At 40.2% G+C, this 22358-nt stretch overlaps 3 protein-coding genes across 3 annotated transcripts; all 3 read right to left on the bottom strand.

Annotated features, from left to right (window-relative positions):
* Window positions 1-4827: 4827 nt before the first annotated feature.
* On the bottom strand, window positions 4828-5697 carry LOC131650040 (uncharacterized). The gene has a single exon (XM_058919781.1). It carries the CDS (start codon window positions 5695-5697, stop codon window positions 4828-4830), a length of 870 nt encoding a protein of 289 aa, XP_058775764.1.
* A 5204-nt stretch (window positions 5698-10901) lies between these two features.
* LOC131650039 (uncharacterized) lies at window positions 10902-11771 on the bottom strand. Its single transcript, XM_058919780.1, has one exon. The coding sequence runs from the start codon at window positions 11769-11771 to the stop codon at window positions 10902-10904; it is 870 nt and encodes a 289-aa protein (XP_058775763.1).
* Window positions 11772-16976: 5205 nt separating this feature from the next.
* LOC131650038 (uncharacterized) lies at window positions 16977-17846 on the bottom strand. The gene has a single exon (XM_058919779.1). It carries the CDS (start codon window positions 17844-17846, stop codon window positions 16977-16979), a length of 870 nt encoding a protein of 289 aa, XP_058775762.1.
* Window positions 17847-22358: the final 4512 nt, after the last annotated feature.

Raw genomic sequence — 22358 nt, 5'->3', positions numbered from 1 at the left:
ACTGTCACTTTATATAAATTCTTTTTAGGTTTTATGTTTAACTAATGTGGAGTTTGAAATTTTCTCAACACACTCTATTATGCCCAACACAATAGTACTTGATGCATGACTATAAACGGTATGCAGTCTATGATATGATCGATGAAATTTGATATCATATTAATATTAAAGTTTAACATAATCTTATAAAACCAACTTGTAATATAAGATTAGAGGTGTCATTCTACATAAATTTATATTAACTCAATTTTAATATTTAAAATTAAATTAACTAGCTAGTAGATGGATACATTTATAATTTTTTTCTCTATTTAAAAGAAAAAATCTAGTTAAGTCGATATAAATTATTACTATAGATTTTCTTATCATTAAAGAATAGTTTAGACAACTCATTAAATTCTATTTGAAAACTAAGATTAAAATTAAATTACTAAATTTATATGTTATAATGAATTTGATGGGACATAGTAAAAAAAAAAGGAAAGATATCTTTTTCGTCACTTATCTTTGACTTGAGGTCTAGTTTAATCTCTTAATTTTTAAAAAGACCATTTTGATCCTTCAACTTTTTAAATGTATCACGTTAGTCTTTTCTATCTAAATGGTGGTAATAGCGTCAAATTTTGCTGAAATGGCGAGTGACGTGTAACAGTAAACTTTTGTGACCGATTTAGCTATGAAAAATTTGGTCACTAAAATTTTTTTAAGTTTTGATTATCATCTTCATCCATACCTTCAACTAAAAATCCAAATTCTACCTTCAACCCATATTTTCATTCACACATCATACTTATAGAATCATTTAACATGGAATCATTGTAAAAAAATCCATGATCCGTATTTGAAAGCTAAGAAACAATAAAAATTATAGAAAAATGGACAAGTCAAAGACAAAAGTCAACGATAGAGATTTTTGGTCAACCTATATCTTTTCAAGTCATTATCCATGAAAATATGAAGATTGAGCAAATGGAGTCAAGAAGAATCAAGAAGTTCCCAAATTTGGTCAAATTAGGGTTTTGGAGAAAATTTCAATTACAAGTTGGCATGGTCATAAGCATGACTTCCCATGGGTGTATCTCTCCTCAAATATAAAAAAAAATATGCAAGTAAGGGCTTAAATTCAAGATCTTACTTCATACTACAACTTTGCAAGAGGAATGAACTTCAAATTTGCCTTGGGTCAAAATTTATTGATGGTTGAAGTTGCTACTTCAAGTTGAAAGTACTCCAAGTAATCAAAAAAATTTCTAAGTATCTTCAGTATGTCCAAGTACATGACTTTCAAGAGGATTTGTGATGAGCTCAAATTCTCATTTCTCACACTTGAGGGCTGAACTTGTAGAGGACATTTGATACTATATTAGGGAGAACAAATTGATCAAAAATAATCTTTGAGATGGGTGTTATTGATTGCCAAATTCATGAGATCAAAATGTTGGAATTGGCAAGATTGCTGGAAATTTCACTAAGTGTTTAAGCTGATCATGGTGATGACTTTGAGCTTAAATATCTAAGTGATCCAACCATCAAATGGAGTTGTGATCAGCATCAAAGTTGTGGATCTTCCCTCCCTCTTTTATTTGATACCAAAAATTCATCATTTGATGACTTGTACAAGAACTTATGTCCATGGCAAGAGGTGAAGAAAAGCATCAGCACCCGTTTGATCAATGTGGCAAGAATAGACGAGGTTCCAAGCTAGATGAGGTTCCAAACTTCAAATCAGTTTGAGTCCAACACAAATAACTTTAGTCGTGTCATTTTAAAATTTAGATTTTTAGTCATCAATTTTAACAATTATTCTAATTATTTTTCTGAACCCACAATTTTAGCCCAAAAATTATGATATTTATATTGTAAAGTGATATTGTTTAGTTTTTTTTTTTTTGATAAGAACTGGGATAATATTACGATAACGAGTACAAGGGGTACTCACCCATGGTTAATACAAAGGGATGAAATTAAGGATTCCAAAGGACATTGAGCCCAAAAATAAAAATTACAATTAACGGTAAAATTGGAATCTATAACATTCCAAAGCCAAGAAAGTAACTTAATCTTGTGCAAGATTTCACCCTCATTAAAAATAGCAGAATTGAACACGAATTGCATTACGCATACACCATAATGCCCAACATGTGGCCAACCAGAAAATCATTATCTTTCTTGGATGGATTTTGCCATTAAGAGAGCGACAAAAAGCCAACATATGTTCCATGACGCCGACGACAACCACCCGAGCAACCCTTAACCAAGAGAAGATTATGTTCCAAACACTTCTAGACAGAGGGCAAGAAATAAGGAGGTGAGCCAAAGTTTCATTTTCCATGAAGCAAAAGACGCAAACTTTGTCGCTGCTATCTGTCAGAATTCCGCGCTTTGCCAATTGCTCCCTTGTGGCTAGCCTATCCAAAATACATCTCCAACCAAATACATGAACTTTTGAGGGTAAAAAATAATTCCAAATTATTTTAAATGCTGCTAGAGATTCAGCCCCATAAGAGATGTTAGAGGAAGAAGCAGAAAATAGTTCGTAGCCGGAACTTACCGAATATGAACCAGAAGTGCTCTTGAACCATTTGAAGGTGTCCTCCACTCCCCTCCTTGGAGCAGTGCCGATAAGATAAACCTGAAGAGGTGCAGACTCAGAAATGGCTTCTTCATCATTTGAGCTTGGTTGCAGAAGCCAGCACCAAACGTCATTTACAAAAGACCCCAAATCGGCGACAACAACGTCTTTATTAAGGGCGAAACAATAGGCTGCAGGAAATAAGAGACTTAAAGGTTGAATGCCGAACCACGTTGTGTGCCAAAAGCTTATGCCAACACCGTTGCCTAGGACGCAACTAATACCCGCGCGAAACCAATCATTATCCAGAACCTCCACGCTGCTTGTTACAATGTCTCGCCACCACAAAGAGGATTTCGATCTTGCGGTAGGTGAGGCATTTCTGAACACACAGCCAATTAAAGAACCGTATCGAAAATCCAAGAGAGGGCGCCAAATTGCAGCTTTATCTATAAGAAAATGCCATTTCCATTTGCACATTAGGGATTCATTGAAAGCTTTTAGGCATTTGATACCTAAACCTCCAGTCTCCCTGCTTTTACAAACATAGGACCAGCTCACCCATGAGATACCACGACTATCAGAACCGCTACACCACAGAAATTCGCGTTGGATCTTTGTCATTTGCTGTAGCACAATTTTGGGGATCTTATAGAAGGACAAGAAGTATATCAGGATCGAATTCAGAACTGAGTTGATCAAAGCAATTCTGCCGCCTATTGACAAGAAACGACCTTTCCAAGCTGAGAGTTTGTTCTTCAACTTCTGAACCACTGATTTCCAAGGGGATTGGGATCTTTGATTGCAGCCTACTGGTATGCCCAGGAAAGAGAAAGGTAGACTGCTGACTTTGCAACACAAGAAAGTAGAAGCAGCTGATAAAAAGGATTCATCGACGTTGACGCATGATAAGCTACTCTTGAACAAATTTACATTCAGCCCTGACACCAATTCAAAACCCCAGAGGATGGACTTTTCGCACCAAAGATTACTCCACGAGGGCTCACAGAAAATGAGCGTGTCGTCAGCAAATTGCAACAACTCAAAGCCGAGATTTTCAGACAGATTAAAACCTTTGAAGACACCATTAGCCACAGCTTGATTAACTATTTTTGATAGGCCTTCAGTTACTAAAGTGAAAAGAAACGGGGATAGCGGGTCCCCTTGACGTAATCCTTTTCCCATGGAAAAGTCAGTGGTTGGGCTACCGTTGACAAGAACTGATAAAGATGCATGGCAAACACACGAGTCCATCCACTTTAGCCACTTGTCACCGAAACCAAAACGTCTAAGGATATACATCAAGAAGTCCCAATTTACATTGTCAAATGCCTTCTCAAAATCCACTTTCAGCAACAAACATTGCTTCCTATGCCTCTTTGCGAAATCAGTCACTTCATTCAGCACTACTATGCCATCCTAAATTTGCCTACCCGGAATAAAAGCCGTTTAGGATTTGGAGGATAATTTTCCTATGACCTTCTTCAGCCTATTTGCAAGGAGTTTAGCAATTATCTTATACCGGCTTCCTATAAGACTTATGGGACGGTAGTCACTCAATGATTGCAGGTTAGTAACCTTTGGGATCAGGGCGATGAAAGATGCTGAGACAGCTTTTGGAAGATTTGCCTTATTGTAGAATTCAGAAACAAAAGCAAAGATGTCACCTGAGAGAGAGTTCCAACACTTGCGAATGAAGCTAAAATTATAACCATCAGGCCCTGGGCATTTGTTACCGTCGAATTCCCAAACGACATCTCGCACTTCCTCCATCGTGAAATGTTCCTCTAATTCCAAAGCCTCCAAAGTATCAAGTTGAGTGAAGAGCATTCCATCCAACGTTGGCCTTCTTATAACCGATTCCTTGTATTTAGATTCAAAGAAGTGTTTGACTGCATCCTTTACACCTACGACATCGCTCACACTGCCATAACCGTGTCAATTGAAGCTAGAAAATTCCTCCTATACCTTAACTTGATAGAATTATGAAAGAAACGTGTGTTTAGATCACCCTCTCTGCACCAAGAGACTCTTGATTTCTGCTTCAGGAGGCATTCACGCCTCTGTAAATTGCTCCAAAAAGAACCTGATGCCTCACGATGTTTCCGAGCCAAATCCTCCAACGCTGCTGAGATACATACTGCCCCTGGAGCACCATTAGACTCAAGAAAGGTTACAAATTTGTCATCACAAACATTTAGTTCTTTAACCGCATCCTGTACTCGTAGATCAATCCACCCAAAAGTGTTTACATTCTAGCTCCTCAAGCTCTCCTTAAGACATCTGAATTTCTCTTTGACAACAAAAGCACAAGAGCCTTTGATCCTTAAAGCCTTCCATTCTTTATCAACAAATTCGACCAAACCCGGATGCTCCGGCAATGTGTTCAGAGTTCTAAACGGTTTTGGTCCCCAGTTTTGCGAGTTACAATCCAGCCAAATCGGACTATGGTCCGAAATATCCTTACGACCAACCACCTGACAGTCAGCACACAAAAGAGACACCATGCCATCCGATAGGAGAAACCTGTCAATTCTTCTCATTGCACCACCTACACCTCCCTTACACCAAGTAAATTTCCTGTGGCTAGTTGGAAGATCAATGAGGTTCATTAGGCCAATGAAGTCGTTGAACTCGTGTGAATCCTGAGACCTTTGAGAATTACTGCGGCCAATATGCTCTGAAGGAAATCTAACCGTATTGAAATCGCCCCCAAGACACCATTCCCCTCCACCCCACTTACTTCTGAGAGATAACAGATCTTCCCACAACTTTCGCTTGGATAAAAGGTCACAGGGCGAATAGACGTTAACAAAGAAACATTGCTTACCACCAAAATTACCACATATTCCTATCAAACCTGTACCACCAAAGCTAAAAACCGGAGAAAAAACATCCATCTTCCACATGATTAGCAGCCCCCCTGACTGCCCTCTAGAATCGTGCGCAGACCACTCGACGCCACAATCACTCCATAAGGAATTTACAATTTTACCTGATATTGACTTAATCTTGGTTTCTTGTAGAAAACATAAATCCGCCTTACCCTTCATAAGACACTCCTTAATCCGTCTTTGCTTCAACGGATTACCGCCACCCCTAATGTTGTAAGAGACAATATTCATTGAGACCTTTGATTTTGTTGCGCCAACTGAGCCATACGCCCGTCACAATCCCTTTTTTCCATGGCCCTTATTTGATCGACATACACCTCATCTTCTTCATCCCCAACAATCCCCAATTTTGAGATAGCTTTCCACAGTTTTGAGGCTGTATCTCTCTTTTCCTCCTCTCTGAATCTTCTATTGCCCATTTCCAAAGCTGAGTCGTTGATTGAATCGCAGTAGTGAATGTAAGACCCCGAGTCAGAATGCAAAGATGGGGTGTTTGGAATCTCGGTGTTTGGATTTGCTAGAAGAGGGGAAGAAACCTGAATGGAATCCTCAGAGGTTGTTGCCACACTCTTTTTGGATAACGCTTGGGCTTTTCTTGGGAGCGATTTTTTTTCTTTGAAAGGGGTGGGCCAGCTCTCAACATTTGGCCCAAAAATAAACCACCCTTAAGCCCACAAGACTTTTTTCTCTTAGTGGGCCTTCTACTATAACTGCTAGAGCCCCTTGAAGTGCCCTTCCCCTTTGCCAATACAGTTTCTACCACCGTTGGACTTTTTTCCTCTGCTGCAACATTAATAACCTGAGCCAATGAATTAAATGCACCAACAATCCTAGGTGTATCAGACATTTGAATTGTCTTATCTAATTGGCTAGGATTTTCCTGAGGCAGTGTCCATGATGTGGAAATCAACTGGGTAAACAAACTTGTCAATCTCTACCATTACATCTTCGGCTATCCCATATGAATTCTTAATAGTGTGATCAGCAAATTGCAACTTTGTTTCACTCTCGCTTATTTTTCCAATCTCCAGCTTTTTGAAGATGGACAATGGCATCAAACTCACACTAGAACCAGAATCAATTAGCACCTTTTTGAACACTCTGTCATTTATGGTGCACGGTATTGCCACCACTCCAGGGTCTTTCTTCTTAATGGGGATCTTCCTTGCTGGCGAGACTCTACCACACTTTTCAGTCACAATTTCTGTTTCATCTCCCACTTGTCTTTTCTTAGAAATTACCTCTTTCATAAATTTCTTGTACAAAGGCATATTCTCAAGTGCTTCAAAGAAAGGTAAGTTAATCTCTAACTTCTTGAACATTGCAGCAAACTTCTCAAAATCCTTCTCTTTCGAATCCTTCTTGGCCACTCTAGAGGGGAATGGTAATTTGACCACCAGTTTAGTTTCTTTCTTATTTTTCGCTTCCAGTGGCTTAACCGGTGATATCACTACTTCAGGCTCTTTCGGATTTTCTCTAACTTCTAGATCTACCTCTATGACTACGTTGTCATCTATTTCTTCTTCTTCTTCAGGCTCTGGCGCTTTCTGACTTCTTGTTGTAACAACATTAATTTTTTCTTGGTTTTTTGGATTTGCCACAGTTGAGCTTGGAAGAATACCTTGTGCTTGTGGAGTGAGATGTTGTGCTATCTGACTCATTTGAATTTCCAGATTCTTGATTGAAGCGCTGGTGTTCCTCAGATTGCTCCTAGTTTCTTCTTGGAATTGAGAGTTTTGAGCTGCCATTTTTTCAATAGCGATCTCCCAATCTTCTTTCTTCGGTACCTGTTGTTGAAATTGTTGTTGACCTTGAGTTTGGAACTGTTGTGGATGGTGCTGGAATTGTTGTTGGTATGGTGGTTGTTGTGGAGGTATGTATTGATGTGGCTGTGGTTGATATTGTTGAGTCTGAGGTTGATATGGTTGTTGGCCTTGAACCGGCTTCTGGACGTTTCCTTGCTGGTCTTTCCATGAGAAGTTCGGATGATTTTTCCACCCCGGATTATATGTGTTGGCGTAAGGATTATTCTGCCTCAACATATGAATCTGCTCAACCTGTTCTTGAGTTGCCACACAATGCATAGCAAAGTGCGGTCCACCACATATTTCACAAAGAACCGCTTTAACTGGTTCCACCTGTGCCACTGTCTGAGTTCCAATATTCATCTTTTTTAACCTTCTCTCTACCTCTGCAGCAATCTGATCCTCCATCTTAACAACCTGCTCTGGCAACTTCAAATCAATTTTGCCCTCCGGTTGGCTCATGGTTCGATCATACAACTCAAGATGCTCATTAGCAGCAATTGCCTCTATGATCCTTTTCATAACAGTGGCTGTAGCAAAATTGGTTGAACCACCAGCAGCGGTATCAATAAGCTGCTTTGTCTTAAGTCGCAAACCATTCACGAAATTCTGCATCTGCTCGGTAGCGTCCATGTTATGAGTAGGACATGCAGTCAAACACCTTTTGAACCTCTTGTATGCATCCCCCAATGATTCCCCCTCTTTTTGTTTGAAATTTACGATATCATATCTTTTTCGGATGAACACCGAAGCAGGAAAATATTCATTGAGGAATGCTGTTTCCATCTCTTGCCATGTCGTGATACTTGCAGCTGGAAGTGAGTAAAACCATTCTTCTGCATCTTCGGATAAAGTAAATGGGAACATCACGAGTCTCTTGGCTTCTTCAGAATGGCCTTCAATCTTCAATGATGTTGTTGTGGTGAGGAATCTTTGTAGATGCTTATTTGCATCTTCATTGATTCTTCCCGCAAACGGCTTGCTCTCCAACTGTCGGATAGTTGAAGGATGGAGTTGGAAGTGTGCCACATTGACCGGTTGGTTTACGATGGTCATTCTTCCAAGCGGGGCATTAGCCCTTCCATAGTCTCCTAAAAGTCTCTCGGGAGGAGGTGGATCCGCTGCCATAGGTTCTGATTCAGACTCTGAATGCTCGGACGGAATAGATAGTCCTTCTTCGTCTTCCGATTCTGAAACTATAGGTGATCCCTCTTTCGATGCCAGTCTTTTCCGCTTAACTTCTCGTAGTCGTGCTCGCAATGTTCTTTCTGGTTCTGCGTCAAAAAGAAGTTCAGCTGAGGCCTTACCTCGCATACAAGATTAGACAATGCTTAATTGGAAGCACAAATAATAACAAAAATTAAATCAAAATACAAATTGCAGAAAAATAGAATTTTAGTTGCAGAGCAACAAAATTTCAATTGACTTATTAATCACTTATATTATGGCAATCCCCGGCAACGGCGCCAAAAACTTGATCGGAAAAATAGCAAGTGTACTACTTTCTACCGATGTAGTTATTAAAGTGGAGATTATCCAAGTATCGATCTCGAGGACTGCTGTGGTAATATAAGTGAGAATTATAATTCAATTGAACAAAAAGCACATGGGGTTGATTTGGTTGGTTGATTAAAGATTACAATAATTTGAAATAAGCAATATTTAAAACTGGACTTTGCAAAAAGTAAGAGAAGACATGCTAGGGTAGATGTATGAACCGCCTTTTAATTCATGTAACCGCTATTTCATGAAAGATTCGTTAATATGATTAAGTATCGATTCTCAATAGTTATTTTCCCTAATTCCTTAGCGGAAAATCATTTGATACTCAAATTATGTTTTAATTCCTTAACAACTCAATTTTGCATCAAGAACCGTATGCACATAAACAAGAATAGACGATCACTATAGTTAAACCCTCATTCCTAAGCAATTTACTGATAGTGTTATTATTCAAAAAGCGTTAGAGTGGTTTGTCCGACCTAACCTTAACCATATATCAAAAATCTATTTTCCAATAGAAAGAAGCATTAGACACTTTGAATATAAACTTAAATCATAAAACTTCAAAGTCATAAAACAGCGGTAATTCGATTCATTACATAAAAGCGATTCAGGGACATCCCCCTAACATAAATATGTTTAGCTACTCATAGTAATTAGGAAAACTACAAAGATAATAGTAAACATTACAAGAGATGAGGATTGCTTCAATCTTCAATTGCTTCCGCTCTTGAAGATCTCCCTTTTCCAAACCCTTGATTGCCTTCTCTCCTTCGTAGAAACTCCAATATGATCCAAGATACCTCAATCCTTCTCAGAATTAGGTTTTAGTACTGCTGATTCAAGTTCAAAACGTGCGAAAAGTCCACTCTACCCTTAATGAACTCGGAGCCCTAAAAAATAGAAAATTGGAAAAATTGCTCGCGCCTGCCAACACGGGCCGTGTCCTGTGACACGGGCACCCGTGTTGGCCTTCTGTCACTGCCCAAAGTTATTTTTCTTCCCAGGCTTCCTGACACGGGCCGTGTCCTGTGACACGGGTACCCGTGTCAGACCACTGATTTCTCCATTCTTTTGTTCCTTCTCCTGCTTCCTGACACTGGCCGTGTCCTGTGACACTGGTACCCGTGTCAGGCCACTGTATGCACCAAATCTTCATTTTTTCTTCGATTCATCTTTGTTCAGCCCTGCATTCTTCTCATGGACTTAAACGCATAAACCTGAAACACAATCACTACCAAAAACAAGCATCAAAGCATCTTAAAAACATGAGTTCTTAGCATCAAAACAAAACACACAACTTAAACGAAACTTTCAAAATAAGAACGAAAACTATAAAAGACGGGCCATTGTGTTACCGAATTGACGAGATTTATGCCAAGAGATTGATGAAAACACCATACAAATTGGTGACCGATCAGTAGTCACTCAATGATTGCAGGTTAGTAACCTTTGGGATCAGGGCGATGAAAGATGCTGAGACAGCTTTTGGAAGATTTGCCTTATTGTAGAATTCAGAAACAAAAGCAAAGATGTCACCTGAGAGAGAGTTCCAACACTTGCGAATGAAGCTAAAATTATAACCATCAGGCCCTGGGCATTTGTTACCGTCGAATTCCCAAACGACATCTCGCACTTCCTCCATCGTGAAATGTTCCTCTAATTCCAAAGCCTCCAAAGTATCAAGTTGAGTGAAGAGCATTCCATCCAACGTTGGCCTTCTTATAACCGATTCCTTGTATTTAGATTCAAAGAAGTGTTTGACTGCATCCTTTACACCTACGACATCGCTCACACTGCCATAACCGTGTCAATTGAAGCTAGAAAATTCCTCCTATACCTTAACTTGATAGAATTATGAAAGAAACGTGTGTTTAGATCACCCTCTCTGCACCAAGAGACTCTTGATTTCTGCTTCAGGAGGCATTCACGCCTCTGTAAATTGCTCCAAAAAGAACCTGATGCCTCACGATGTTTCCGAGCCAAATCCTCCAACGCTGCTGAGATACATACTGCCCCTGGAGCACCATTAGACTCAAGAAAGGTTACAAATTTGTCATCACAAACATTTAGTTCTTTAACCGCATCCTGTACTCGTAGATCAATCCACCCAAAAGTGTTTACATTCTAGCTCCTCAAGCTCTCCTTAAGACATCTGAATTTCTCTTTGACAACAAAAGCACAAGAGCCTTTGATCCTTAAAGCCTTCCATTCTTTATCAACAAATTCGACCAAACCCGGATGCTCCGGCCATGTGTTCAGAGTTCTAAACGGTTTTGGTCCCCAGTTTTGCGAGTTACAATCCAGCCAAATCGGACTATGGTCCGAAATATCCTTACGACCAACCACCTGACAGTCAGCACACAAAAGAGACACCATGCCATCCGATAGGAGAAACCTGTCAATTCTTCTCATTGCACCACCTACACCTCCCTTACACCAAGTAAATTTCCTGTGGCTAGTTGGAAGATCAATGAGGTTCATTAGGCCAATGAAGTCGTTGAACTCGTGTGAATCCTGAGACCTTTGAGAATTACTGCGGCCAATATGCTCTGAAGGAAATCTAACCGTATTGAAATCGCCCCCAAGACACCATTCCCCTCCACCCCACTTACTTCTGAGAGATAACAGATCTTCCCACAACTTTCGCTTGGATAAAAGGTCACAGGGCGAATAGACGTTAACAAAGAAACATTGCTTACCACCAAAATTACCACATATTCCTATCAAACCTGTACCACCAAAGCTAAAAACCGGAGAAAAAACATCCATCTTCCACATGATTAGCAGCCCCCCTGACTGCCCTCTAGAATCGTGCGCAGACCACTCGACACCACAATCACTCCATAAGGAATTTACAATTTTACCTGATATTGACTTAATCTTGGTTTCTTGTAGAAAACATAAATCCGCCTTACCCTTCATAAGACACTCCTTAATCCGTCTTTGCTTCAACGGATTACCGCCACCCCTAATGTTGTAAGAGACAATATTCATTGAGACCTTTGATTTTGTTGCGCCAACTGAGCCATACGCCCGTCACAATCCCTTTTTTCAATGGCCCTTATTTGATCGACATACACCTCATTTTCTTCATCCCCAACAATCCCCAATTTTGAGATAGCTTTCCACAGTTTTGAGGCTGTATCTCTCTTTTCCTCCACTCTGAATCTTCTATTGCCCATTTCCAAAGCTGAGTCGTTGATTGAATCGCAGTAGTGAATGTAAGACCCCGAGTCAGAATGCAAAGATGGGGTGTTTGGAATCTCGGTGTTTGGATTTGCTAGAAGAGGGGAAGAAACCTGAATGGAATCCTCAGAGGTTGTTGCCACACTCTTTTTGGATAACGCTTGGGCTTTTCTTGGGAGCGATTTTTTTTCTTTGAAAGGGGTGGGCCAGCTCTCAACATTTGGCCCAAAAATAAACCACCCTTAAGCCCACAAGACTTTTTTCTCTTAGTGGGCCTTCTACTATAACTGCTAGAGCCCCTTGAAGTGCCCTTCCCCTTTGCCAATACAGTTTCTACCACCGTTGGACTTTTTTCCTCTGCTGCAACATTAATAACCTGAGCCAATGAATTAAATGCACCAACAATCCTAGGTGTATCAGACATTTGAATTGTCTTATCTAATTGGCTAGGATTTTCCTGAGGCAGTGTCCATGATGTGGAAATCAACTGGGTAAACAAACTTGTCAATCTCTACCATTACATCTTCGGCTATCCCATATGAATTCTTAATAGTGTGATCAGCAAATTGCAACTTTGTTTCACTCTCGCTTATTTTTCCAATCTCCAGCTTTTTGAAGATGGACAATGGCATCAAACTCACACTAGAACCAGAATCAATTAGCACCTTTTTGAACACTCTGTCATTTATGGTGCACGGTATTGCCACCACTCCAGGGTCTTTCTTCTTAATGGGGATCTTCCTTGCTGGCGAGACTCTACCACACTTTTCAGTCACAATTTCTGTTTCATCTCCCACTTGTCTTTTCTTAGAAATTACCTCTTTCATAAATTTCTTGTACAAAGGCATATTCTCAAGTGCTTCAAAGAAAGGTAAGTTAATCTCTAACTTCTTGAACATTGCAGCAAACTTCTCAAAATCCTTCTCTTTCGAATCCTTCTTGGCCACTCTAGAGGGGAATGGTAATTTGACCACCAGTTTAGTTTCTTTCTTATTTTTCGCTTCCAGTGGCTTAACCGGTGATATCACTACTTCAGGCTCTTTCGGATTTTCTCTAACTTCTAGATCTACCTCTATGACTACGTTGTCATCTATTTCTTCTTCTTCTTCAGGCTCTGGCGCTTTCTGACTTCTTGTTGTAACAACATTAATTTTTTCTTGGTTTTTTGGATTTGCCACAGTTGAGCTTGGAAGAATACCTTGTGCTTGTGGAGTGAGATGTTGTGCTATCTGACTCATTTGAATTTCCAGATTCTTGATTGAAGCGCTGGTGTTCCTCAGATTGCTCCTAGTTTCTTCTTGGAATTGAGAGTTTTGAGCTGCCATTTTTTCAATAGCGATCTCCCAATCTTCTTTCTTCGGTACCTGTTGTTGAAATTGTTGTTGACCTTGAGTTTGGAACTGTTGTGGATGGTGCTGGAATTGTTGTTGGTATGGTGGTTGTTGTGGAGGTATGTATTGATGTGGCTGTGGTTGATATTGTTGAGTCTGAGGTTGATATGGTTGTTGGCCTTGAACCGGCTTCTGGACGTTTCCTTGCTGGTCTTTCCATGAGAAGTTCGGATGATTTTTCCACCCCGGATTATATGTGTTGGCGTAAGGATTATTCTGCCTCAACATATGAATCTGCTCAACCTGTTCTTGAGTTGCCACACAATGCATAGCAAAGTGCGGTCCACCACATATTTCACAAAGAACCGCTTTAACTGGTTCCACCTGTGCCACTGTCTGAGTTCCAATATTCATCTTTTTTAACCTTCTCTCTACCTCTGCAGCAATCTGATCCTCCATCTTAACAACCTGCTCTGGCAACTTCAAATCAATTTTGCCCTCCGGTTGGCTCATGGTTCGATCATACAACTCAAGATGCTCATTAGCAGCAGTTGCCTCTATGATCCTTTTCATAACAGTGGCTGTAGCAAAATTGGTTGAACCACCAGCAGCGGTATCAATAAGCTGCTTTGTCTTAAGTCGCAAACCATTCACGAAATTCTGCATCTGCTCGGTAGCGTCCATGTTATGAGTAGGACATGCAGTCAAACACCTTTTGAACCTCTTGTATGCATCCCCCAATGATTCCCCCTCTTTTTGTTTGAAATTTACGATATCATATCTTTTTCGGATGAACACCGAAGCAGGAAAATATTCATTGAGGAATGCTGTTTCCATCTCTTGCCATGTCGTGATACTTGCAGCTGGAAGTGAGTAAAACCATTCTTCTGCATCTTCGGATAAAGTAAATGGGAACATCACGAGTCTCTTGGCTTCTTCAGAATGGCCTTCAATCTTCAATGATGTTGTTGTGGTGAGGAATCTTTGTAGATGCTTATTTGCATCTTCATTGATTCTTCCCGCAAACGGCTTGCTCTCCAACTGTCGGATAGTTGAAGGATGGAGTTGGAAGTGTGCCACATTGACCGGTTGGTTTACGATGGTCATTCTTCCAAGCGGGGCATTAGCCCTTCCATAGTCTCCTAAAAGTCTCTCGGGAGGAGGTGGATCCGCTGCCATAGGTTCTGATTCAGACTCTGAATGCTCGGACGGAATAGATAGTCCTTCTTCGTCTTCCGATTCTGAAACTATAGGTGATCCCTCTTTCGATGCCAGTCTTTTCCGCTTAACTTCTCGTAGTCGTGCTCGCAATGTTCTTTCTGGTTCTGCGTCAAAAAGAAGTTCAGCTGAGGCCTTACCTCGCATACAAGATTAGACAATGCTTAATTGGAAGCACAAATAATAACAAAAATTAAATCAAAATACAAATTGCAGAAAAATAGAATTTTAGTTGCAGAGCAACAAAATTTCAATTGACTTATTAATCACTTATATTATGGCAATCCCCGGCAACGGCGCCAAAAACTTGATCGGAAAAATAGCAAGTGTACTACTTTCTACCGATGTAGTTATTAAAGTGGAGATTATCCAAGTATCGATCTCGAGGACTGCTGTGGTAATATAAGTGAGAATTATAATTCAATTGAACAAAAAGCACATGGGGTTGATTTGGTTGGTTGATTAAAGATTACAATAATTTGAAATAAGCAATATTTAAAACTGGACTTTGCAAAAAGTAAGAGAAGACATGCTAGGGTAGATGTATGAACCGCCTTTTAATTCATGTAACCGCTATTTCATGAAAGATTCGTTAATATGATTAAGTATCGATTCTCAATAGTTATTTTCCCTAATTCCTTAGCGGAAAATCATTTGATACTCAAATTATGTTTTAATTCCTTAACAACTCAATTTTGCATCAAGAACCGTATGCACATAAACAAGAATAGACGATCACTATAGTTAAACCCTCATTCCTAAGCAATTTACTGATAGTGTTATTATTCAAAAAGCGTTAAAGTGGTTTGTCCGACCTAACCTTAACCATATATCAAAAATCTATTTTCCAATAGAAAGAAGCATTAGACACTTTGAATATAAACTTAAATCATAAAACTTCAAAGTCATAAAACAGCGGTAATTCGATTCATTACATAAAAGCGATTCAGGGACATCCCCCTAACATAAATATGTTTAGCTACTCATAGTAATTAGGAAAACTACAAAGATAATAGTAAACATTACAAGAGATGAGGATTGCTTCAATCTTCAATTGCTTCCGCTCTTGAAGATCTCCCTTTTCCAAACCCTTGATTGCCTTCTCTCCTTCGTAGAAATCTCCAATATGATCCAAGATACCTCAATCCTTCTCAGAATTAGGTTTTAGTACTGCTGATTCAAGTTCAAAACGTGCGAAAAGTCCACTCTACCCTTAATGAACTCGGAGCCCTAAAAAATAGAAAATTGGAAAAATTGCTCGCGCCTGCCAACACGGGCCGTGTCCTGTGACACGGGCACCCGTGTTGGCCTTCTGTCACTGCCCAAAGTTATTTTTCTTCCCAGGCTTCCTGACACGGGCCGTGTCCTGTGACACGGGTACCCGTGTCAGACCACTGATTTCTCCATTCTTTTGTTCCTTCTCCTGCTTCCTGACACTGGCCGTGTCCTGTGACACTGGTACCCGTGTCAGGCCACTGTATGCACCAAATCTTCATTTTTTCTTCGATTCATCTTTGTTCAGCCCTGCATTCTTTTCATGGACTTAAACGCATAAACCTGAAACACAATCACTACCAAAAACAAGCATCAAAGCATCTTAAAAACATGAGTTCTTAGCATCAAAACAAAACACACAACTTAAACGAAACTTTCAAAATAAGAACGAAAACTATAAAAGACGGGCCATTGTGTTACCGAATTGACGAGATTTATGCCAAGAGATTGATGAAAACACCATACAAATTGGTGACCGATCAGTAGTCACTCAATGATTGCAGGTTAGTAACCTTTGGGATCAGGGCGATGAAAGATGCTGAGACAGCTTTTGGAAGATTTGCCTTATTGTAGAATTCAGAAACAAAAGCAAAGATGTCACCTGAGAGAGAGTTCCAACACTTGCGAATGAAGCTAAAATTATAACCATCAGGCCCTGGGCATTTGTTACCGTCGAATTCCCAAACGACATCTCGCACTTCCTCCATCGTGAAATGTTCCTCTAATTCCAAAGCCTCCAAAGTATCAAGTTGAGTGAAGAGCATTCCATCCAACGTTGGCCTTCTTATAACCGATTCCTTGTATTTAGATTCAAAGAAGTGTTTGACTGCATCCTTTACACCTACGACATCGCTCACACTGCCATAACCGTGTCAATTGAAGCTAGAAAATTCCTCCTATACCTTAACTTGATAGAATTATGAAAGAAACGTGTGTTTAGATCACCCTCTCTGCACCAAGAGACTCTTGATTTCTGCTTCAGGAGGCATTCACGCCTCTGTAAATTGCTCCAAAAAGAACCTGATGCCTCACGATGTTTCCGAGCCAAATCCTCCAACGCTGCTGAGATACTTACTGCCCCTGGAGCACCATTAGACTCAAGAAAGGTTACAAATTTGTCATCACAAACATTTAGTTCTTTAACCGCATCCTGTACTCGTAGATCAATCCACCCAAAAGTGTTTACATTCTAGCTCCTCAAGCTCTCCTTAAGACATCTAAATTTCTCTTTGACAACAAAAGCACAAGAGCCTTTGATCCTTAAAGCCTTCCATTCTTTATCAACAAATTCGACCAAACCCGGATGCTCCGGCCATGTGTTCAGAGTTCTAAACGGTTTTGGTCCCCAGTTTTGCGAGTTACAATCCAGCCAAATTGGACTATGGTCCGAAATATCCTTACGACCAACCACCTGACAGTCAGCACACAAAAGAGACACCATGCCATCCGATAGGAGAAACCTGTCAATTCTTCTCATTGCACCACCTACACCTCCCTTACACCAAGTAAATTTCCTGTGGCTAGTTGGAAGATCAATGAGGTTCATTAGGCCAATGAAGTCGTTGAACTCGTGTGAATCCTGAGACCTTTGAGAATTACTGCGGCCAATATGCTCTGAAGGAAATCTAACCGTATTGAAATCGCCCCCAAGACACCATTCCCCTCCACCCCACTTACTTCTGAGAGATAACAGATCTTCCCACAACTTTCGCTTGGATAAAAGGTCACAGGGCGAATAGACGTTAACAAAGAAACATTGCTTACCACCAAAATTACCACATATTCCTATCAAACCTGTACCACCAAAGCTAAAAACCGAAGAAAAAACATCCATCTTCCACATGATTAGCAGCCCCCCTGACTGCCCTCTAGAATCGTGCGCAGACCACTCGACACCACAATCACTCCATAAGGAATTTACAATTTTACCTGATATTGACTTAATCTTGGTTTCTTGTAGAAAACATAAATCCGCCTTACCCTTCATAAGACACTCCTTAATCCGTCTTTGCTTCAACGGATTACCGCCACCCCTAATGTTGTAAGAGACAATATTCATTGAGACCTTTGATTTTGTTGCGCCAACTGAGCCATACGCCCGTCACAATCCCTTTTTTCCATGGCCCTTATTTGATCGACATACACCTCATCTTCTTCATCCCCAACAATCCCCAATTTTGAGATAGCTTTCCACAGTTTTGAGGCTGTATCTCTCTTTTCCTCCTCTCTGAATCTTCTATTGCCCATTTCCAAAGCTGAGTCGTTGATTGAATCGCAGTAGTGAATGTAAGACCCCGAGTCAGAATGCAAAGATGGGGTGTTTGGAATCTCGGTGTTTGGATTTGCTAGAAGAGGGGAAGAAACCTGAATGGAATCCTCAGAGGTTGTTGCCACACTCTTTTTGGATAACGCTTGGGCTTTTCTTGGGAGCGATTTTTTTTCTTTGAAAGGGGTGGGCCAGCTCTCAACATTTGGCCCAAAAATAAACCACCCTTAAGCCCACAAGACTTTTTTCTCTTAGTGGGCCTTCTACTATAACTGCTAGAGCCCCTTGAAGTGCCCTTCCCCTTTGCCAATACAGTTTCTACCACCGTTGGACTTTTTTCCTCTGCTGCAACATTAATAACCTGAGCCAATGAATTAAATGCACCAACAATCCTAGGTGTATCAGACATTTGAATTGTCTTATCTAATTGGCTAGGATTTTCCTGAGGCAGTGTCCATGATGTGGAAATCAACTGGGTAAACAAACTTGTCAATCTCTACCATTACATCTTCGGCTATCCCATATGAATTCTTAATAGTGTGATCAGCAAATTGCAACTTTGTTTCACTCTCGCTTATTTTTCCAATCTCCAGCTTTTTGAAGATGGACAATGGCATCAAACTCACACTAGAACCAGAATCAATTAGCACCTTTTTGAACACTCTGTCATTTATGGTGCACGGTATTGCCACCACTCCAGGGTCTTTCTTCTTAATGGGGATCTTCCTTGCTGGCGAGACTCTACCACACTTTTCAGTCACAATTTCTGTTTCATCTCCCACTTGTCTTTTCTTAGAAATTACCTCTTTCATAAATTTCTTGTACAAAGGCATATTCTCAAGTGCTTCAAAGAAAGGTAAGTTAATCTCTAACTTCTTGAACATTGCAGCAAACTTCTCAAAATCCTTCTCTTTCGAATCCTTCTTGGCCACTCTAGAGGGGAATGGTAATTTGACTACCAGTTTAGTTTCTTTCTTATTTTTCGCTTCCAGTGGCTTAACCGGTGATATCACTACTTCAGGCTCTTTCGGATTTTCTCTAACTTCTAGATCTACCTCTATGACTACGTTGTCATCTATTTCTTCTTCTTCTTCAGGCTCTGGCGCTTTCTGACTTCTTGTTGTAACAACATTAATTTTTTCTTGGTTTTTTGGATTTGCCACAGTTGAGCTTGGAAGAATACCTTGTGCTTGTGGAGTGAGATGTTGTGCTATCTGACTCATTTGAATTTCCAGATTCTTGATTGAAGCGCTGGTGTTCCTCAGATTGCTCCTAGTTTCTTCTTGGAATTGAGAGTTTTGAGTTGCCATTTTTTCAATAGCGATCTCCCAATCTTCTTTCTTCGGTACCTGTTGTTGAAATTGTTGTTGACCTTGAGTTTGGAACTGTTGTGGATGGTGCTGGAATTGTTGTTGGTATGGTGGTTGTTGTGGAGGTATGTATTGATGTGGCTGTGGTTGATATTGTTGAGTCTGAGGTTGATATGGTTGTTGGCCTTGAACCGGCTTCTGGACGTTTCCTTGCTGGTCTTTCCATGAGAAGTTCGGATGATTTTTCCACCCCGGATTATATGTGTTGGCGTAAGGATTATTCTGCCTCAACATATGAATCTGCTCAACCTGTTCTTGAGTTGCCACACAATGCATAGCAAAGTGCGGTCCACCACATATTTCACAAAGAACCGCTTTAACTGGTTCCACCTGTGCCACTGTCTGAGTTCCAATATTCATCTTTTTTAACCTTCTCTCTACCTCTGCAGCAATCTGATCCTCCATCTTAACAACCTGCTCTGGCAACTTCAAATCAATTTTGCCCTCCGGTTGGCTCATGGTTCGATCATACAACTCAAGATGCTCATTAGCAGCAATTGCCTCTATGATCCTTTTCATAACAGTGGCTGTAGCAAAATTGGTTGAACCACCAGCAGCGGTATCAATAAGCTGCTTTGTCTTAAGTCGCAAACCATTCACGAAATTCTGCATCTGCTCGGTAGCGTCCATGTTATGAGTAGGACATGCAGTCAAACACCTTTTGAACCTCTTGTATGCATCCCCCAATGATTCCCCCTCTTTTTGTTTGAAATTTACGATATCATATCTTTTTCGGATGAACACCGAAGCAGGAAAATATTCATTGAGGAATGCTGTTTCCATCTCTTGCCATGTCGTGATACTTGCAGCTGGAAGTGAGTAAAACCATTCTTCTGCATCTTCGGATAAAGTAAATGGGAACATCACGAGTCTCTTGGCTTCTTTAGAATGGCCTTCAATCTTCAATGATGTTGTTGTGGTGAGGAATCTTTGTAGATGCTTATTTGCATCTTCATTGATTCTTCCCGCAAACGGCTTGCTCTCCAACTGTCGGATAGTTGAAGGATGGAGTTGGAAGTGTGCCACATTGACCGGTTGGTTTACGATGGTCATTCTTCCAAGCGGGGCATTAGCCCTTCCATAGTCTCCTAAAAGTCTCTCGGGAGGAGGTGGATCCGCTGCCATAGGTTCTGATTCAGACTCTGAATGCTCGGACGGAATAGATAGTCCTTCTTCGTCTTCCGATTCTGAAACTATAGGTGATCCCTCTTTCGATGCCAGTCTTTTCCGCTTAACTTCTCGTAGTCGTGCTCGCAATGTTCTTTCTGGTTCTGCGTCAAAAAGAAGTTCAGCTGAGGCCTTACCTCGCATACAAGATTAGACAATGCTTAATTGGAAGCACAAATAATAACAAAAATTAAATCAAAATACAAATTGCAGAAAAATAGAATTTTAGTTGCAGAGCAACAAAATTTCAATTGACTTATTAATCACTTATATTATGGCAATCCCCGGCAACGGCGCCAAAAACTTGATCGGAAAAATAGCAAGTGTACTACTTTCTACCGATGTAGTTATTAAAGTGGAGATTATCCAAGTATCGATCTCGAGGACTGCTGTGGTAATATAAGTGAGAATTATAATTCAATTGAACAAAAAGCACATGGGGTTGATTTGGTTGGTTGATTAAAGATTACAATAATTTGAAATAAGCAATATTTAAAACTGGACTTTGCAAAAAGTAAGAGAAGACATGCTAGGGTAGATGTATGAACCGCCTTTTAATTCATGTAACCGCTATTTCATGAAAGATTCGTTAATATGATTAAGTATCGATTCTCAATAGTTATTTTCCCTAATTCCTTAGCGGAAAATCATTTGATACTCAAATTATGTTTTAATTCCTTAACAACTCAATTTTGCATCAAGAACCGTATGCACATAAACAAGAATAGACGATCACTATAGTTAAACCCTCATTCCTAAGCAATTTACTGATAGTGTTATTATTCAAAAAGCGTTAAAGTGGTTTGTCCGACCTAACCTTAACCATATATCAAAAATCTATTTTCCAATAGAAAGAAGCATTAGACACTTTGAATATAAACTTAAATCATAAAACTTCAAAGTCATAAAACAGCGGTAATTCGATTCATTACATAAAAGCGATTCAGGGACATCCCCCTAACATAAATATGTTTAGCTACTCATAGTAATTAGGAAAACTACAAAGATAATAGTAAACATTACAAGAGATGAGGATTGCTTCAATCTTCAATTGCTTCCGCTCTTGAAGATCTCCCTTTTCCAAACCCTTGATTGCCTTCTCTCCTTCGTAGAAATCTCCAATATGATCCAAGATACCTCAATCCTTCTCAGAATTAGGTTTTAGTACTGCTGATTCAAGTTCAAAACGTGCGAAAAGTCCACTCTACCCTTAATGAACTCGGAGCCCTAAAAAATAGAAAATTGGAAAAATTGCTCGCGCCTGCCAACACGGGCCGTGTCCTGTGACACGGGCACCCGTGTTGGCCTTCTGTCACTGCCCAAAGTTATTTTTCCTCCCAGGCTTCCTGACACGGGTCGTGTCCTGTGACACGGGTACCCGTGTCAGACCACTGATTTCTCCATTCTTTTGTTCCTTCTCCTGCTTCCTGACACTGGCCGTGTCCTGTGACACTGGTACCCGTGTCAGGCCACTGTATGCACCAAATATTCATTTTTTCTTCGATTCATCTTTGTTCAGCCCTGCATTCTTCTCATGGACTTAAACGCATAAACCTGAAACACAATCACTACCAAAAACAAGCATCAAAGCATCTTAAAAACATGAGTTCTTAGCATCAAAACAAAACACACAACTTAAACGAAACTTTCAAAATAAGAACGAAAACTATAAAAGATGGGCCATTGTGTTACCGAATTGACGAGATTTATGCCAAGAGATTGATGAAAACACCATACAAATTGGTGACCGATCACAACCCCAAACTTA

Source organism: Vicia villosa, linkage group LG2, assembly GCF_029867415.1.
Source record: "Vicia villosa cultivar HV-30 ecotype Madison, WI linkage group LG2, Vvil1.0, whole genome shotgun sequence".
In the NCBI taxonomy this organism is placed as follows: domain Eukaryota; kingdom Viridiplantae; phylum Streptophyta; class Magnoliopsida; order Fabales; family Fabaceae; genus Vicia; species Vicia villosa.
The sequence above is the reverse complement of the archived record's forward strand: the minus strand, read 5'-3'. Positions and strand labels throughout refer to the sequence as shown.

What these genes read in the sequence shown, in the direction of transcription:
- LOC131650038 (XM_058919779.1), bottom strand. Translation starts at nt 17,846, where the DNA reads ATGAATATTGTCTCTTACAACATTAGGGGTGGCGGTAATCCGTTGAAG.
- LOC131650040 (XM_058919781.1), bottom strand. Translation starts at nt 5,697, where the DNA reads ATGAATATTGTCTCTTACAACATTAGGGGTGGCGGTAATCCGTTGAAG.
- LOC131650039 (XM_058919780.1), bottom strand. Translation starts at nt 11,771, where the DNA reads ATGAATATTGTCTCTTACAACATTAGGGGTGGCGGTAATCCGTTGAAG.